Raw genomic sequence first — 19,949 nt, 5'->3', positions numbered from 1 at the left:
CGTGCTTTAAAGTGTATACCGTTTCCTCGAAGAGACCCTGAAACAGTTTGAGGGGCTCATTACTGTATAAAGACGGCCTGATAAGTTTCAGGTAGGTTTCACGGACATTCCACCGTGTTGAGTTAATTTGGCAAAAGTACCGGAAAACAACTAGGTGTATGCTGGCAATATTATCATATTCTGCTTCTGAATGAAATCTGCGCTCTCATTACAGGCTGATTAGGTGTTGGCAGTGAAGATATGGTTCTGACAAACTTGCTCATTACCGCGTTGTTGATGTGGTCAGCCAGCATTTCCTATGGCACAGGTAAGGACATGCATATATGTGTACACCGTTTGTCATTACTTTTAAAACAGTTTGTGGCCACAGTGTACAAATAGCATGCAAGAAGTGATGACGTCAAAGTTGCCTTTGTACACACGGAAATGATGTCAAAGGTTACCTTCTGAAAGGGGCGATAAGGTATTTTTGTGGTGGGCTTAAAAACTGAGGGGGAACATTGAAAAGAAGGGTCCCAATTTTCACGATTATTCCACTCCCTCTTACACAATTACGCTATCCCACGTTTTCTTCAGCCATCCTGTTACTTATGTTGAAGGCAGAGTTCATAAAACATAAAGAGAGGTATTATGATGCGAGGCGCCAAATGTAAAAAAAATAATGTAGACAATAACGCATTATTTCAGAGATAGAACAGATGGAAAATGTATAAAGAGAGGAATTTTGAATACTTACATACATACATACATACATACATACATACATACATACATGCATGCATGCATGCATGCATGCATGCATGCATGCATACATACATACATACATACATACATACATACATACATACATACATACATACATACATACATACATACATACATACATACGGTTTCGGGGAATAGCAATGTGTTTCTGGTAACACACGGCCCCTCGGGATAAAAGACGGGCGCTATAGCCCTCATGACCAGATAATAGGTGTCAATAAACTCCTCCGCTGCATGCATCATTCACATAACGTTTCGTGTATTATCGTAGATCCGTGTCCAAAGTTTTGACAGAGGAGGGTCTGCAATGTTGCGGTCAATGACTCTTAGATTGACATTACTTGTCAAACAATGTGGAACAACAGAAATGTTCTAATTGGAGGGAATTCTGTCTATAATCCAAAGCTAAGACAGAAAGGATTTGAATTAATATTTGATTTACTTACCGAGGAGGGGTATCTGTCATGGGAAAAATTAGCCAAAAAAGCCTCCAAGGAATGGAGCAATCACATGTCTCAGAGTTAGGTTGCCAGAGCCATTGCTGGTTGAACAGGTGTTTAAAGATGAATACGAATATGTGTTTTTTAATTGTAACTTTCGACCCTCCCACAAAGTTACCAGGGAGAGCATCAGAAACGCCAGTAAAGAGGAATTAAGTCCAATTAATGAACGCTATTATGAAAGAGAATATGACTTTACTGGACCATGGTCTCCCATGTATAGTCTACCATTTAAGGTAGCCACAGACACAAAAACACGTGAATTCCAGTTTCAAACTTCTTCATCATATTCTGTACACAAACTACGATCTATCTAGAAGAGGCATGGACCAATCACCGCTGTGTTCATTCTGCCAAAACAGCAACGAGACACTAGATCATCTTTTCTACACCTGTAAATTCACTGAGACCTTCTGGAACGAGTTTCAAACATTTTTCGAGGAATCTCTCAGTTTGTTCACTAGACATAACTTAAATGAAGTGCTCTTTGGTGTTGACGGTTACTCTGACATTCATAATCACTTGCTACTGTTAGCCAAAAGACACATCTATGCCATGAAAATGAAACAGAGTAAACCACACTTTGCAGCTTTTATGTTGCAAGTGAAATTCAACTACCATCTAGAGTACGAAATAGCTCTGGAAAAAGACAAACTAGAGAGACGTTGCAGCAAATGGATTTCAATTTTACACAAAATTGTAGATAACTAAGCACTGTACTTCATTTTAATTTAAGTTCATGTTACTAAAGAAAATGTTACCAATAAAACAATTTATATACAAAAAAAGGGGTTTGCCAAAACACATGGCGTTGCACTTTTCATGGGAATAGGGATGTCATTTGTGAAAAAATCTATTAATCGCGTCGCATTCTATCATAATCTTAAATAGTTGTGTGGCCACTCTGTCAATTGACATTTTCAAAATCGCGTACCGTTTTTAGTCTTGCTCAGACAACAACTCCATTTATTGCTGTAATGCCACAACTATGGCTTAAAGGCCTGCGAAATATAAGTCGTTTACCTTCACGATCGTTCAGAAAACCCCCTTTGAATCGGAGATGACAGCTATCAAACATCCTATGTGAGAGAGATGAAGGAAATCAGGAAAGGGGTAATCGAAATGAATCGTAAATATCTTGATAGCTGGGTTGCTTGATGGTCCTATTGTTCGTCAAAGTGTTCTTTGAGAACATAGGATCATGTTCTTCATGAAAGAAGCGCAAAGGTTTGAATATTACGGCCTCCAGACGGCCGAAAGTAGTCTAAAGTTATTCAAACAATGCTAGCAAACCTTCAGTGACTGCAACCTTATCGATAACTTAGTTCGATCGGTGATTAGCTAATCGTGGAAATAATATTATGGTTAAGCTTCGCCAAGGAGTAATATATCTTAGATTCCCTTTGCATGCATTCAATGCCTTCAATGGTTTACAGTGTGGACGAAGGTTTTAGTGTCCACAAAATGAAGGGAATGATTGACGTTCAAAGGAGAGATCTGAGGAGATTTGAACAAAGAAGAATCTAAGCCCTCCATTCCTTGGAAATAATAGTGGAATCTGGAAGAACAGCAAAAATTAAAGAACAGGCGGGGATATCGAGACCGATTACTCCGAACACCTTGCGCTCGCTCCGTTCCGACAATTTGTTCAGGTAGCCCAATTCCTGGTCCCACTGTGCTTCAGACGACACGAAAACTAAGCTGTCAGAAATTGTAAAGGTGATAGAAAGAAAGTGTAAATTTATTTTATCTTAATGTTATTAGGTAGTTAGTGCTGCATTCACAAGGCGTCTGTGTTTTGCGTATGGCGATTTTGACATCATCACTTCTTGGCTATATAGCACTTCTAGAAGCACAGTTGCCACGTTTATTGTTGGTCTTTCATTTGATCTTGATATTAGCGCCGGCGATGGCTTTGCTACGTAAATATCTGTTGACATATTCAGCAAAAAATTAAATTGGCACAAAAATGTACTTGCTAAAAATTCAGGTTGTAGAAAAGCGCTTATTTCTTTTTCTGTTGATTCGAAATGTTGTTATTACTGGATTAGTGGAATGTTATCGCACATCTGCAAGCATGTCAAATGCGGATAAAATACCATTAATTATAAGCTTTAGATTTCCTACATCACTTACGCGATATTCACCTATTTGTTAAACACTATTTTACGATAAGCGAGCAGAATTGCAGTGCAAATATGTTGTAAGGTATATTTGAATACTGTTCATATACAACTGCATCGCTTACTTCTTGAAGTAGAAACGGAGAGAGGTATTGGAACTTTTAAAATATTCATTTGTCCTACCACATTTGGGGCCTTTTTGAAGCTTATAAAGTAAATAAAGTTTTTTTCCAGCTTAGTTTTGTGAAACTCTGATTTTTTTTACCCGCAAAAATACAGATAACACAGGGATGTTGGCTATTTTGAATATTAGATATCTGTAAAGATCGGGTAATTTGTTTCTCAAGTATCAAAATTTGTAAAGTAACCTCGATTTTAATTCATTCTCGATTTCGAAAGATAATAGTTGAGAGCTTGTTTGAGTTAAATTTGAGCGAAAGTTTAAATATACACAGTTACCAAGTTGCAACTTTTAAATCTTTTATTTTCGAGGCACGAAACACATTAATATCAATGGAGAAAGAATATGTTCAGACACTGTCTTCATCTTGAAACCAGTAAAGTTTTTAAAATCTAGAGTAATCAGCTGTTTGGTCTTATGGCTAACGCTGTATTGTAGAGGCCCCGGGGAAACGTTTCAACGCAATAAGTAATGTTGGCCCGCATTTTTTGTCATAAATCAATCGTTTGACCACTCTGTTGCTTGACTTGTCTTTTGTCGGTGGTAAATCGGCCGTCCTTGAGAATTAAATCTTGTATTGTAAATAAGTTACATACGTGGCCACTTTACTGTTGATTAAGCCTACTTGATACAGTCATAAATTATATTTGTTCAGAGACAAAACCAGCTCTATCTGGAGTTATACATGAGAGTTTACTATCGGCACCTTTTGTTAAGATTGAGATAAAATGTAACATTACAATGCACTCGTCCATGTACAAGTCTTGTACTTAGTTTGAAAATCATTACAATTGATTAAAATTTTCCCAGACACACTCTCTGCATTGGACACACAAGTTTGCGTGATGCTTTCCCAGTAATTCAATAAAAGTTTGTTGCCTAAATAAATTAATCACCGCGTAGAGGGTTTAATGAATGGAAATGGTATCTTGTGTCTCAATTTTTTACACGGGGTGCCAATCGTTAGCTCTCATTTAGAACCCTTGGCAGGGCGTGTTTTGTCTTTATAACAGCAGGATTTCTGTCTGTATCAAGTAGGCTTGATCAACAGTAAAGTGACCATGAGTGTAATTAACAACGAAGATCATTGGTGAGTACACGATTTCTTCAGACTAAAGTAAAGGATTAGAAAACAAAAAGCCTTGGTTGGTATGAAAAAGATCGTAAAACCCCTTCTCAAGAAATTGAAATTAGCACTAGCTTAAGTAACAAAGTCTATGCGTAGTTTGATTGACAAGAGCCACGTTATCGTCTATATAGAAACGCACCTCATAAAATTACAAACCCTTCTCATTGCAGAAGTATGCCGATCAACAACGTGTCAAAATGGAGGGCAATGCATTATCGCAAACAACGACGATGATGGTGCAGTGTGCAACTGTTCGATGACCGGTTACAGCGCACCTATTGTGAACGTGGTTTGATCAGAACATCCGACATACCATTATTGGTCGCAGGGAAGACATACGCCCTTACACTTTATGCCAAACCGGCAAAAGATCTCATCATTATCCTTCGTAGTGATGACGTCACCTTCAGCCCGAAAAGCGTTGCCATAACCCATTCTACTGACTCTGTCGACATACTAGTAAACCCACAAACATCAGGGCACTTAGCAATCAACCTACAGTTATTCGGTTCAAGCGCACCCGAATATCCAAAAGACCAGAAGATATTTTTACCGGTTTTCGATTCAACCCCTGGGGTATCTGCTAAAATGTTGTCAACATCTGCAATTGACTATAAAAACTTTGAGTTTTGGAACGGAGATCACCTATTCACATATAGACCACCGATGGTCCCAACGTTGTGACAAGGGCGTATGTTTATAGTGATGGCTATGATTGGTCATCGAACGGGGGCGTCCTCGGCTTGTCTTACAAGGGAAAAATTCAGCTCATGACCGCAGTTGAAGATCCAGAACGGGTAATGCATATTATTAATCCATTTATGCATAGTATTTGCCAAGTTCTTTCATCTTTTTCCTTGCTATGTCAGCGAGGGAGTCACACAAGGTTTCAAGGCTAGACGAAAGAAACACTTTACAAATTATACGTAATAATGATTGACATTATATGCTGAGCAACTTAGGAAGATAGATAAAGACGACGTTTTACATTGTAATCAAACATAAACACGGTCATTGGTGAAAAGATGATGCAAAATTGCAACTTTTAGTATTTTATCATTATTTCTGTTCTTTAGGGGTGGCCCATTTCGAGGGGGGGGGGCTTGAGGAAATGGGTATGGCGACAGTTGTTTTTGCTTTAAAACGATGTTTTACTACAAGAGTCAAAGCATTTTTTAAAATACAAAATAATTCAATCAAAATCTTCTAAAATAAGCCGTTTTTAACATTAATTATATGGAAATACTCTGTGTCTTCACACATGCACATGAACATATAGCCAACGTATGCAACCTTTCCAATGTTATTGTCTGATGTAAAGCACATGACTTGTAAAAAATCCAGAAGGTGCTGACTGGTGTGTACACTGCTGTGACAACATGGCATCACACGGAGACTATTGAAATGCTGTAGGTCTGATATGGGCTCTGAAAATGCTCTTGGTCTGTTATTGACATAAACATCCTGAAAAAAACTTTTTGTTACATTAAAAAACAAACAATTTTTTTTATCAATTGAACTATCAAACTTAAGCTTTTAGAACAGGCTGAAGGTATTATCCTAAGTGTTTTGTGAGCATAGACACTGCCTTCTTCAATTTTTTCCGACATACCAAAGACAGCTTGTATGATCAGTCAGTGGAATCTGTATGTTACGTTATTTAGAAATGTTATAGATTTTCTAGCGTTATGAAGCTGCAGGTATACCTGGTTTGATCGCGTATTGAGATCATTGTTTATGTAAAGCATAAATTGATTTTTTGGTGTGCTGGTTATTTGTTGTTGTAAAGGTTAGTTTGTTTAATGTTTCTTGCGTGTTCTGGGAACATTTTGTTTTGTTTTATTTTCCATACAATTTTTAAAGTAACAGTGCATGTACTGAGTCAAATCTCGTGTGTATGCCTTGAGTTGAATATGATGTTTTTATCAACCTGTTTTTAAGTCGGCCATGTACCAGGCTAGGACAAGGGTGTAGTATATTTTAGCAATGTGAATGGCATATTAGATACACCTCATGTGTATGGTTTACCTTCGAGCTGGTATCTTGCAATGTCGTTTTTCATTAATATTTTTGTCATTTTCTTTAGTTTTGCTTTAAGGTTCCAAGACACGAAACTGACCTTTTCAAGCTAACAATTCTCTAGTGGTTAATAAGCTCACAACCCCCGTAAATTATATATTTTCGGAAAGCGTAGATATAGGGGAACATTTTGGTTACAACAGTGTCACCATTATTTTAATAACTATCATGTGACAGGTAATTTGATATAGAATAATGTCTTATGGCAGAAAAATCCTGTCTGATTTTCCAACCGCCTTGGATGAGTTAGACTGCATTTATAAATAACGATTAGGGGGCTTGAGGAATCGCGCTTAAAATCTTATATTTTTTCAGCTCCCCCTCAACACCCTAAGAAATTACAAATCCCCCTCTATATGATCAAAAATTTTCAAGTCGCCCCCAACTATCACAAGCCAGTATATTTTTAAAGGATGTGTGCGAAAAAAAGAAACACATATAGTGCCTTTCCGCTCGCATATGTTGAACAATACCTGTTATTAACAGTTTGTAAAGTCATATTCCTAAGGTAAGTATTTAAATTGATTCATTTTTAAACGCATCAGTGAACGTTTTGAATTTATCACTCTAAGCCAACTTGAGTTAATCCAACTCTGGCCAGGTCAATTGCTCCTGCCAAAGAGCACAAAACGATCATGAGAGAGTAGGTAAATCAAGAATTCTGGATAATTGTTATACTGTAAAAATGAGCACAGTGACCTAGGAAGATTTTTGTTCAGAGGTACGAGATATACATGAAGTAGATGCTACTCAAAATTGACAATACTGGAAGGTTAAAATATTCCATCAAATAAATGTTATAATCTCTGAAATTATTGGTGTGATAATGGCAAATTTGGCTGGAAAATAAATAATTCCATTTAGTCACATATGTTTTCATTTAGTCTCTACTGTTCAAAATTTTACTTTTGTATTATTTTATGATGTTACCAGGCTCAAGTTGGCTTTTTATGACAAATCATCCATGTTTAGATTTTTTCAAGATAAAAGTCATTAAATGTGACAAAATGGTTCTAGATTTTGTTAAATTATTACTAACATTACAAAAATTAGATGACATAAAAATGGTATTAATTTTTCATTGAATTCCCTACAAAAAACGTGGAATTATAAAATGTGAAACGTAAAATACGGATAGTTTTCAATCGGATTCGAACCCACAACATACGGCATCAGTCGCCAAAAACCCAAAAATTTTCAAGTCCCCCCAAAAGGCAAAGCAAAATTTTCAAGTCCCCTCTACTACCCCGAAAATTTTCGCCGCCCCCATGAATTCCTCCAGCCCCTAATCGTTTTTTTGTGAACACAGCCTTATCACCAAGTTTTACCAATTCTTTTAAGTCTTCAGGACCCATTTCCTTCAACCTCGTTTGCCTTTGTTTTGGTACGCCCTTGACCATTTGCTTCATTTTAAATAGTTCCCGCACCCATTCATACTTTCCGTAGCCACTTAAACAGAGTACCACTTGTTTCAATCAAGCAGTCAAAAGTAGTGACCATAATATCACCCCTCATATAGAATGTCTCCTCGTCTGTATGTTTGCAAGCTCTACATTTAGCTCTGTATGACTCTTTGGTGAGCTCGTACTTCCTAAGCATAGCCAATTTTACCTTATTATAATCTAGGACTCCGTTTTTCTTCACCGAGAATATGCCTCCTTGGCCTTACCAACTAGAGTCGGAGCCAATTTCGTAGTCTAAATACTTCTAGGGCAACTGTTCGTTCGAGCTAGCCTCATGAATGTACGCATGTGTGTCAACATTGTCACCTCCTTTGAACTGAGGGAGTTTAGCAGTCCAATCATGAAACTCACGATAGACGTCATGCGACTTCTTCTTCGCTTTTAACTCCATTTCTTTAATTTTGAAACAGTGTTCGTGTTTTTCTCTTTCTTGCTCGTGTTTTTTCTTTTTCCACATTTATAAACATACGTTCAAATTCTAAACGCTGCGCCTGATTTGCCAGCTCATGTTTATACAACTCTAATTTGAGCTGAACAAGCTCTTTTTGATGCACAGGGTTTTCAGCTAATTTCTTATAATTGAAACCGCCTTTTGAGCTATAATCATCTTTAGGCTCTGTCTTAACTTCCGATCCATCTTTGCCTTATTCCGTACTGGGAAAACGTACTTCAGCGTCAGACATAAGATCACCAACTCGTTAGCACCCCTTTCATACGGCCTTAGTGGATGATATACAATTATCTGCTTCAAATAGAATGTAATGGTATCAAGGACCTGTTTTGCTGATTTCCACTTAAACTATTGTATAGTTCTTAATCGAATGCGAGTATTTCCATGGTTTTGTTGTAGCCGCGAATTCAAATACGATGGGGTTTCAATCGTGTTTGAACTCACAACGTACGGCACTCAGTCACCTAGGGAAGAAGCCACAGACAAAACCGCTCAGCCAAATCCCTAATCTCAAAAAGATTGGTTCAATAACCGAGCTTACTTGTTACATATTTTCTGACTGCGACCCCTCCACACGCTGTAGGGTTCATGAATCACTCATGCTCGTACGATCACTATCACTCATTGCATGCAAACTTTATCGAAGCGAAGCAATGAAGATACGCAATTGCACAATCACAGGAATTCAAAATGAATGCAATGTTCTTGTCTCACGATCTACAAAGGTACTTTGTTAAGAGGTGTTAACCAAACGAAAACAAGGATTAGCTATCTTCAGATCTTAAGTCTTTGTTTCAACAAATGTGAAAATTAGTACTTACGGCGCCTTTTGCATCAACAGGATGTATCTTCCTGCGCAAACTGAAAGAATAATTCACACTGACACAAAAAGATTATAATTATTTTCTGCACATAGAATTTAAAAAAAAAATCAAAGTCATGTAAAGGCACTAAGGTCTTAACAAGTCCTATTTCTTTACAATGACAGTGTCCACGTCAAAGTTCAATTACGTTCACTTCACACGAGTGTTCTTTTGTCTTCTTAATTGTCCACTGTTGACTGTTCTCGTCTACTGGCAATATTTTACTTTTATCCTCGAAGTCTTCTACCCTGAAGACAGAAGTCCTCTTCTGGACAATGCTGACTTTCAACTTTTCCGTCACTGGCTTCTACTTCTGATCCAGTAATAAGTAGATCAACAAATTCAGTTCTGCTTAAACTTTATCTCAGTGGTCCGGAGACTCTGCTTTGCTGGCACACACACCAATAAATAAACAGGTCGCCAATCTCCTCCCCTGCAGAAAAAAACTCCCCAAAATTTCCAAGTTTCCATCAGCATATCTTAACTTGCTGCCCGTCTCAATGTCAGATTACCACAACAACCAGTAGTGTTCGTTCAGAGTCCTGCAGCCTTTAGTAGCACACAGGTATTCGTTAAAGTTCTCAGCATATGTCCTACATGTCCTACACGGCTCATACAGTTACTAGGTACTCACAGTTATGTTGCTTCTTACACTATCCTTTTCTCAGAGTCCGTCTTGAGAAAATGAATTATAATTCCAATAGCTGGCACAAATGTGACACGACCAGGGTTATGACGGTATTGTGACGATCACTTGGAAGCATGTCGGGCACAGAAAGGCTGTTATTTTGATAATAAAGGGATGTAAGGAAGACCAGACGCAGCGAGTACTATAACCTAAAGATGCTACTTTATCCATCATACAATAGGCTAGGGTACAATAGCTAAAGGTGAGCTGGAGACTGACCAGTATACATGTGGGTCCAGACAGATAAACATACCCTCATAATAGTAATTGCAGCTCATGAATAATAATGACATGGCACTGTGTCACATGTAGCTATAAACACGATTGGAACTAATTTGGTATAATTGGATTTTCATATTTTTCAAATTTCTCATAAGTTTTCTGCGCCGTATAGCTGAATGTTACAATATATCAAATTACTCATAAAAGAAGTGTGTAATGTAAAACGAAAAAGAGACGAGCTTACATTTCCAGATTAAACAGATATTACCTCACCATCCAAAATCCCAAATTAGTTCCAATCGTGTTTATATCAATATTGCTGATTTGAATTTAATTGTAAATAATTATGTATAATGCATGAAACAGCTGCTTTTACAAAGTGCCTGCTGTGAAATGAATTTTTTTAAACAAAGAACAATGAAATTGGACAAAATACATATAGAATAAAAGCACACAAAACAAAAGTGCTGACTGAGTATACGTTATTGTGTATCACATTTACTCAATATCGAGCCCTGAAATGTGACCTTTTCATCTTCACGATTTAGTCCATGATTTTGCTTGTTGTCTTTACCAAGGTCCTGACACCTGATTTTGCAACACAGTACTATGTTCAAAGAAATTTTATAGAGTGGCACCGTCGAGAATATCTTGCACTGTAAAATAGAAACATAATGCTTCAACTGAAACAACTGTTGCAGTGTAGTAGGTCATTTCAATCGAATTCATGCAAGTCACATGTTTATGAAAACAACACCACTCTCATTTAGATTGACATTGCTTTGAAAGAGGTGTGTAAATGTCTCTGGAATGTGGCTATTGTGGCTATTTTGCAGGATTACAAAGTCCAAATAGGCAAAAGTAGAAGCGTCAATTCTGAGAAAAATTAATTTGTTTTACCTTGGTAATAATAGTTCAGTTGTTCATGCCATGGCGCGCTAGATGTTCACAAAAATAAGCGTTATCGTGTTTAGATCGACTGTCAATAAATCTCCAAATCTAAATTTTAAACAAATGTGTACGAATAATGCACAGAAAATAGTCCAAATTATATGGTTGCATGCTTTCAGTATATGGTTTTCAATGATATCCTCTTATTTGATATATGAGCGGAGTATTATCTGAAATGTGAATTTGTATTAATGGAACATATGGCAAACATATGTCTGGAAACATATGTTTTTCGTGATCGAAAGAAAGGGATCTTAATGGAATTTACAAAGGAAAGAACTGAAAGAAGAAGACAGAGAGTGATACAAAAACTAAAGTGTATAGCATTCTTGTAAGCTTCATGAGTGGGGAAGCATCAAAGACGTTACTAACTGAGATTTCAGCAGTATAGAAAAAGTCATGCAACTATGCCTTTTATGTACATGAATATGTTTAATGTACACAACAAGTGCGATAAGTGCTGTTACAGAATGAAAAGAAAACACGAATTTAAGAATGATCCGTCGACCAATAATGAAATGAAACACACATCGCCAGACAAAAACAATAACACATGGCATAAGAATAATATTTTCTGTGTAAAGATTTATAACTATCTTTCTTTCTTTCCACTAGTGGTTTGTTGACATCTTTACAAAGCGTTTCGATGCATTCATTATGTTCAACGCACCCTTTGAAATGGCGGTAACTCTGAAGGTTGGAGGGCACACAATACGACTTCCATTCAAGGTGGACTCAGATATTCATAAAATTCAAGCAGCTGCTTATCTGTCTCTCGGAGGTATAGTCACTCGTATCTGCATTTACTGCCCATAATTTTCACATTTAAAACTGTACTATCGATTTAAAATAGTAGAGTAGTGCGTGCATGTGGAATCGCTCCCTGCACAGATGCAATGCGAGTAATAGACGCCAATACAGCATGGAAACGTAAAACGTAATAAGATTTACATGTAGATCAATACGAGGACACACCCGAATTAAAGATAAATAGACAGACTGATAGATAGATAGATGGATAGATAGATGGATAGATAGATAGATAGATAGATAGATAGATGGATAGATAGATAGAGAGTTTCATTGATAGAGAGAGAGATAGATAGACAGATAGATAGAGATGCATACACGCACAAACACATACATCACACACACACATACATACATACATACATACATACATACATACATACATACATACATACATACACACATACACACATACACACATACATACATACATACATACATACATACATACATACATACATACATACACACACGTACATACGCAGGTGTATAAGTGCTGTACCACATCAACAACATGAAACCCTAATTTAGCTTTGAGTAATAAGGAAACAAAAAAAGAGTTCTACCTGTTCTTTATAGGAATTACAAACAAAAGGGTAACAAGGCTTTCTTAATGCTAATTTGGGTATTTTCCTCTACAAATCTCTGCAGGGTCTGAACGAAAGTGGTGTGGACAGTCTGCTGATCCGCCAGGACTATTTGCAAAAGTGATGGTCTCTGAAACAGTATTGCTTGGAAAGCTCTTTGATTTGACAACAAGCGCTTCAGTATACATCTTTCTTAATTTTCAACTCCCTGATAGTGTTAACGTTTTGTCAGCTAATGGAAAAATGGTGCAAAAACTGCCACCACTGAACAACCAAATCGTTGAGCTTACTAATATTCTAGACAATTTTGATGACTCTGTAAATGATGCAGGGAGTCTTCCATTGAGTTGATGAAAAATATCAAGGAACTAGTTAAAGATATGAAGAGGATTGTCACCACATTGCTATATGGTGTGAATTCTATTCATAATGTCGAGGAAAATCATAGTGCTTTGTTATCTCTTTCAAAGTCTTTATTTGATGCATTAGGAACGTGGAATGAATTCAAAGGCACGACGAGTCCCCTGCTTTCCTCATATCACAACACGATTCAAGATATATCTGGCAGATTGCAACAAATACAGAATGACTTTTATGTTGTTGTCAATGGCTTCTTGAATGATGTTCAAATGATCATGAATAACGTTGGCGGCTTTGGTTTAAGGGCGCATGTACAATTCCCGGTTTCGGTTTTGTCATCTGAAAAAGTTACATTTGAATTGCGGATTGGACAATGTAGTCAGCTCGGTCAGTTTGAGGAGTTTTACGACAGGTTTAAGGGCAAACAATCGATGAGAGGATTCGTATTTTTCCCGAAAAAAATATACATTAAATATGGTACAATTGATGCGGTTGGAGGCGAGTTGGTATATGCTCTCGATGACGGAGACTTCCTCATGCGTTTAGTTGCTCAGATCACACTCGTTGGTATATACAAAGTGGACGTAAACCTGTTTTTAACTGAGGGGCTAATTACTTCCATGCAGATGGTAGTATTTGGGGTCTCTGCAAGGCAACCATCTACGCAGAGGTCAAGTTACCAGCTTATGAATTGAATTGGAGAGTCGTAGGGGAATTTGATGCAACTCCGATAAGCAGTCCTTCCCAATGATGATGGTGGAGGCCATAAGCAATGCTGCTAAAGATTTTGGACAAATTGCAATTGGCAGACTAGATAATGCCCAGGACAGAGTAAGAGAAGTTCAACGTCAAGTGACAGCAGCAAGAATATGGCTCTCTGGAAGGAAGGCTGAAGTTGACAGGGCAAACGGTGCATTTGACAATGCTATGAAAAAGCTGAATAGTGCTAAAAACGTTGTCAGAGGCAAGCAGGCTGATGCAGAGAGTGCGAAAAGTTGGTTGAGACAAAAGCAAAGGGATGTAGATAACCTGTGCAGGATAAAGTCGTGCAGAAAGATATGTGTACCTGGTGTGAATGTTCAATTTGCTACGAAAAGGTAGCTTGGTTCTATGTTCCCTATCCTTGTTGCTCTCTCACTTCATGCATGGTTGAAGTTCCTGATCCCATTTGCATTGCAGCTAACATCGCCTGTACAGTTGTGAGAGCAGCAGCATTTGCTGCACTTAAGTTGGCAGAAGTTGCAGTGACCCTTGCGATTAGAGCAATGGACGTTGCTATTTTAGCCCTCGATGCCGCACAGTGTGTGGTTGACAAAGCCAGAGTTGTTCTTTACGTCGCTAAATTTTCTGCTGGATATGGCCACAGCAACATTGGCTGTTGCTGAAAGAGCCCTAGACGGTGCCATCCTGACTCTTGAAGGAGTCAAAAGTGCTGTGGCAGCTGGGGTTGAGGTGTACAAATTCGTCAGTAATTTCGATATACCTTCGATCGTGACGATACGGCGTGCACGTTTTGAGGTTGAAATATCAAAAGAAGATGTTTTCGTCATTGAGGTTGAAATTGAGGCTAACATCTTTCTTATCGGTTATAAAAAGTTGTTTGTCACCGTAGATTTTGATAATCTAGGAAGAAGCGTTCTGTCATCAGCTGTCTCGATTGTAAAAGAGTTTGCGAAAGCCTTATTGCCTTTCCGTCGAAAACGAGACCTTACAGATGCTGTATCTGATGCATTTGAATCCCTGAATAGTACGCGAGATATAAGAATGTCGACAATTTACATAAGTCCTGATACAAACTTTCTTAGGGATAGACAGGCAAAGACAGTTTCATTAGATGAAAAAACTGAATACAGAATGCAGGAATTTGAAGAAAAGTGCATGGATTTCACGGAGTTGTCAAGTTTTCTGGATGAATCTCTGACAACACTGTATGATATTGCTAAAGAGTGGAAAAAAAGCCTTGAGAATACATCTAATGCAATTGTAATGATAGATGAAGTCTTGCTGAATGTAAGCGAAATCCGCATAAATGGCAGTGAAATCAACAAACTGAAGCACTTCTCAACTACAACATGACAGAGGATGAAGTTGAATTTGAATTACTAAATATTAATTTAAGAGAAATCCGACAATGAATGAAACATTCAATGTGATAGCAGCTGCAAAAGAGGCAAGCTTGAAGGAACTCGAAATTGCATCAGATTACCACATACTGGAACCGTGGAAAGAGGCAATGGAAAACTTCACGCAAGAAACGTTTCCAGAAGATGAATGTGCGTCTTTTGAGGACTGCCTCTTTCTTACATTTGATCGCCTTCTTGGACTTTATGAAAAAGTCAATCTGCCCAATATTGATAGCATGAAGTCTCTGATTTTTAAGTCCCGCACACAATTCTTCTCAATGCTTCGAAATGACTCTCTCCGACTGGATGACGCATTAGACATAACACAGAAATTCTTGACATCCTAAAAGAAACTACTGAAACCAAGATATTTTGTGCCACGCCACCTGTTATAACACTTAATCCCTCAAATACAACAGTTATAAGTGGTGAAGATCTGTCATTGAGTTGTGAGGCAAACAGTGACCCGCAGCCTTCATATGTTTGGTACAAAGACGGTGAGGTTATTTCCAGCATGAGGGAAACTGGTCTCTTGGTTATAAAAAATGTCGATAACAGAGCTAGGGGTTGGTACATGTGCAAAGCTGGCAACCATGTCATAAATGTAACGTCTGCAGAATCGTATGTGGACGTTTACGAAGCACCAATTGTAACAACTCCTGGAGACACGATTGTCTTCGAAGGCAATGAACCCTCAGTGGTCTTGAACTGTGCCAGCACTGGTTGGCCACTGCCGACTATCAGCTGGTACTATTCTACAGGCTCGACCACATACAGTAAACTTCCTGTCACTGCTTCAAGTCTGTCATTATACAAACCACAATTGAGTGAAAGTGGCTGGTACAAGTGTGAGGCAACCAACATTGCTGGCAAAGATCTTTCAGCAGGCTTTCGTTTAATGGTACTTGGAACATCTTTGGCTTTGCCAAGTCTGAGCGTTTCATTCGAATTTTTCACCAGCCCCCGGAGCGAGAATAATTACCAAAATTATGCTAGCTCTGCAGAAACAGAGAAGTCCTCAATTATAAAGGACAGACTTCTCAGTAGTTTAGGCAATCTCCTTGGTATCGATACAAATAGATGCACATTCGTGGAACTGGAGAAAATTCACATGAACCATGGGGACATCTCTGGTATGGTAAGCATGAAAATTATCGGACGAAAGAATTCAAATGAAGGCATTAGCCGTCTACCATACCAATATCTACAAGATGTCTTTTACGATTCACAAGAGGAACTTATTCTTATGGCAATGACGTTATCAGAGGCTACGTTGGATGAAGTTCATCTGTTCTCTGTGCATGGTTTGAGTGTCAAAATAAAGCGGGAGTCACTGCATTATGGCATGGACGAGCCAGGATGTCCAAAGAGTCAGAAAGCAAGCGACTATAAGTACTTCCTGTGTGGTAAGTAATCATAAACATTTATCAGTGCCTGAAATATACAGCAATTGTCCTCGGGATGACTTTCCATTTACAAGGATGGTTGGGATAAACAAAGGAAATGAGGAAAACGAAATCCGTTTAGAATAATGGAAAACTACACTCTTCGATAAACAGTGCTGGTAGCCAATGTCCTTTAGCGAAGTTCTTAGCAAGTGTCTGTTAACTCTCAGATTAAATGTTAAAAGCTGTGTGACCTTATCAAACTCTAACTTTGGGGTTTCCCTTACAGTTGACATTAATGTTATGTTATTAAGCTTTCTGTATAAAGAGTGCATTATGCCTTTCTTTACATTTTCCTGTCCTTGGTGTCTTAATGGATCGTTGGACATACCCCTTAACATAATTACTAAAACAGCTGACTGCATGGAGATGAGACAGGATGTGGTAAGATTATTCTGTTTGTTAGCTTATGACAACTTTTAATGATATGACAAAGTAATTTTTAGTAACGGCAGTTTAATGCTTTATCATAACTTTTTCAATAGAATTGTGAGAATTTCAAAATTCTAGAACAAAGGTTCTTAGCCGAGTTTCATCAAAATATTTGATCTCCTAGGCTTCAATTGGTATCACTTGCTGGTAACAGGTACTCTGTGCACAAAGTTCTTGATGTCAAATCCAACAAGCTCTAGGTGTAATTGGTGTTTTCATTCATTTTAACATTTTAAGGATGAACAAATGTTCTTAGCTTAGTTTCATCAAAATCTTAGATTTCAAAGTCTTCCACTAAAATGCAAGTCTTTTTACCGATTCAACCACCAGGTATCGCTTGCTGGTAATAGGTTCTTTCTGCATAAAGTACTGATGTCAAATTAACTAACTCAGGTTGTATCTGTATTTTCATTCATTTAAACACTAAAAGGAAGATACGAACTCTGTCGCGAGAAACTAGAAAATATTTAATATTATATTTAAATATCCAGATGGAAATGAGAGAGAGACTGCACCAACGGACATGTCAAAACATCCTGACATAACACCAAAGGTATTGTACATCGTGATCTTCACTGTTGCAAGTGTTACTTGGTATAATCAGTAATTGAAAGCCCCACATTTGATTCACTATCTATAGTATTACATAAAATGATAATTTACGAACGGTCAAGATAATTTTCCTTCGTAATCTGGAGTATATCGATACATCTGGCTTATATAGAAAAAAGGTGCAATGAAGCAATAACGCACTTCAATACCCAGGGGTGATGATTGTGTTTTCACAGACATGCAAGTTGGTATAAGTCATGTACGAATAGTGAAATGGTATTTCCGATATTGGATATTAGGACAGATAATGAGAATAAAATATATGCCATGCAAGAACGACATTTAAACATTTATAGTACACATGTATTTTCTCCTTCTCAGTCGCTGAAACAGTCTGATACTGGTGTTGGGATTGGCCACATTTCACTCATAGCTGGTGCCCCTGTGCTTGTTTTAGTGTCAGGTAGGTAGAATGTGTTTTACGCAGACTTCTATGAGTTGATGGATACGCTGTTACCTTAATGTACTATGGATACGTGCATTCATTATCAAACCCAAGTGAAAATCAGTGAATAATGTTCTCCTTATTGTTTGTAGGTGTCATAGCTATCGTTGTGCTGTTAAAAAAGAAACGATCGTCCAAAGAAGGCGACACCAGTTTATCCGAGTCAACGAGTTCTGATATTGGTGAAATGGTTACCATGGGAAATACTGCTGGTGCAAATCCTTGTACCAATGAGTGTCCATCTGTCTTCAATAGTGCAACTGAGACAGCATGAAAGAGTAGACAATGGGAAATTAATTTATCATTATATTACCATGATCTGCCTGTCACATTTTGATTGGTCGAACTGAACCACGTGACTGACCAAAAATACACAGTAATGGTCTGTTTACATGCCCGTGAATATGAATAATAAGATTAACAACTCAAAGTATCGTATCTTTACAGCTCAAACGTAAATCATAATCAATCACAAAATAAAACGGAGCACTTGTGAGCCAAGTTGAGATCCTTACTTCTGAAAATACCATCGGATTTGCCAATATTTTACAGCGCGCGTGACAGTGCGTCACGTATTGCTCAGTTCTGGGGCCCAGTTATCGTTCGCTCAGAAATTTTCGCAAATTTTGACCATTTTCTTCGGTTCGTTGATAATATAATGGAAATAACAGACTCCACTCTGACCATTAACGATTATTTATTGGCGCGGGCTCGAGGAAAGCAAATTAACGGGCTCGGGAAGCCTCGCCCGTTAATTTTTGGCTTTGCTCTCGCCCTTGCCCATAAATAAACGTTAATGGTCAGCGCGTCGCCCGCTATTTCTATATTTTATCATTTCCCTACACTTTTATTAGTACTGTTCTATTATGTTCCATGCGTATATACCCTTTCATTTTCTTGGGTTTACGAATTCGTATATTGGAGTAGTATTTAATAAATCACAGACATCATGATAATTCCGTGACCACCGTGACTGATGAACTAATTATGCAACATGCTACCGAGTCTTTATAGCCAGGTTTTTCATAAAATATCAAAAGAAAATTTTACGATTTCATTGCAATACTTTCCAAAACAGAAACTTCCAAATCAACAAGCGACATGGTCCTTTTGTGCTGCTACACACTTATGCAATTTTTTTATTCAGAAGATACTTGTGTTGTGCGTTTTTCCTTTTATACTTCTGCTTCCTCTTCTTATTTAGCAATAATAAATTGGTGTGATAAAAAGCCTGCGTTGTAATCTTGGTTTATCTAAGTGTCTGAATGAGTCACGCTTTGGGTTTCCCTCTTTGATTCAATTTTTGAGCATCCATTTCTGCGCTCATCATCTTCCGTCAATTCATTCATCTAATCCATCCGTCCAACAAGCCATCTTAAAGTTGGCCTTATGCAACAATCCATATTTTCTCGAACCGTACTTTCATCTATACCATGCTGTAGTAGTTAACAGTCGAAAGCCAGGTTACATAAGAATGGCGGCGTATCGATCCTCTTGTGACCCCGGTATCAATGATGATCCCCTCTTGATGTCGAGAATACTATACTAAGAATTAAATACCTATTTTTTTATTTATAGCCCCTTGCCTAGTTAACCTCAATATAGAATACTAAGCGTAGGAAGGTGCAATGATATATTAAAATTTCTTTTCGTACCAAAGGCGTTGAAATAATAAAAAATTGAAGTTATCGTGACTGCAATATAAGACACAGGCATGCTT

The 19,949-nt window shown here is 37.8% G+C and overlaps 1 protein-coding gene across 1 annotated transcript; it reads left to right on the top strand.

Moving 5' to 3' along the window:
* Positions 1-214: 214 nt before the first annotated feature.
* Positions 215-19,453, top strand: LOC139144018 (cell adhesion molecule DSCAM-like). The gene is made up of 8 exons (XM_070714662.1): positions 215-307; positions 4,869-5,495; positions 12,031-12,196; positions 12,877-16,701; positions 17,096-17,124; positions 17,664-17,725; positions 18,106-18,187; positions 18,322-19,453. Exons 4-6 carry the CDS (start codon positions 15,810-15,812, stop codon positions 17,715-17,717), a joined length of 975 nt encoding a protein of 324 aa, XP_070570763.1. The 5' UTR covers positions 215-307; positions 4,869-5,495; positions 12,031-12,196; positions 12,877-15,809; the 3' UTR covers positions 17,718-17,725; positions 18,106-18,187; positions 18,322-19,453.
* Positions 19,454-19,949: the final 496 nt, after the last annotated feature.

Source organism: Ptychodera flava, chromosome 11 (assembly GCF_041260155.1).
Source record: "Ptychodera flava strain L36383 chromosome 11, AS_Pfla_20210202, whole genome shotgun sequence".
Lineage (NCBI taxonomy): Eukaryota > Metazoa > Hemichordata > Enteropneusta > Ptychoderidae > Ptychodera > Ptychodera flava.
Note: the sequence above shows the minus strand (reverse complement) of the source record. Positions and strands in the feature narration are given on the sequence as shown.

Coding starts and splice junctions, on each gene's coding strand:
- LOC139144018 (XM_070714662.1), top strand. CDS start 15,810: ATGAGGGAAACTGGTCTCTTGGTTATAAAAAATGTCGATAACAGAGCT. Junction 16,702..17,095: donor CTATAAGTACTTCCTGTGTG/GTAAGTAATCAT, acceptor TTACTAAAACAG/CTGACTGCATGGAGATGAGA. Junction 17,125..17,663: donor TGGAGATGAGACAGGATGTG/GTAAGATTATTC, acceptor TTAAATATCCAG/ATGGAAATGAGAGAGAGACT.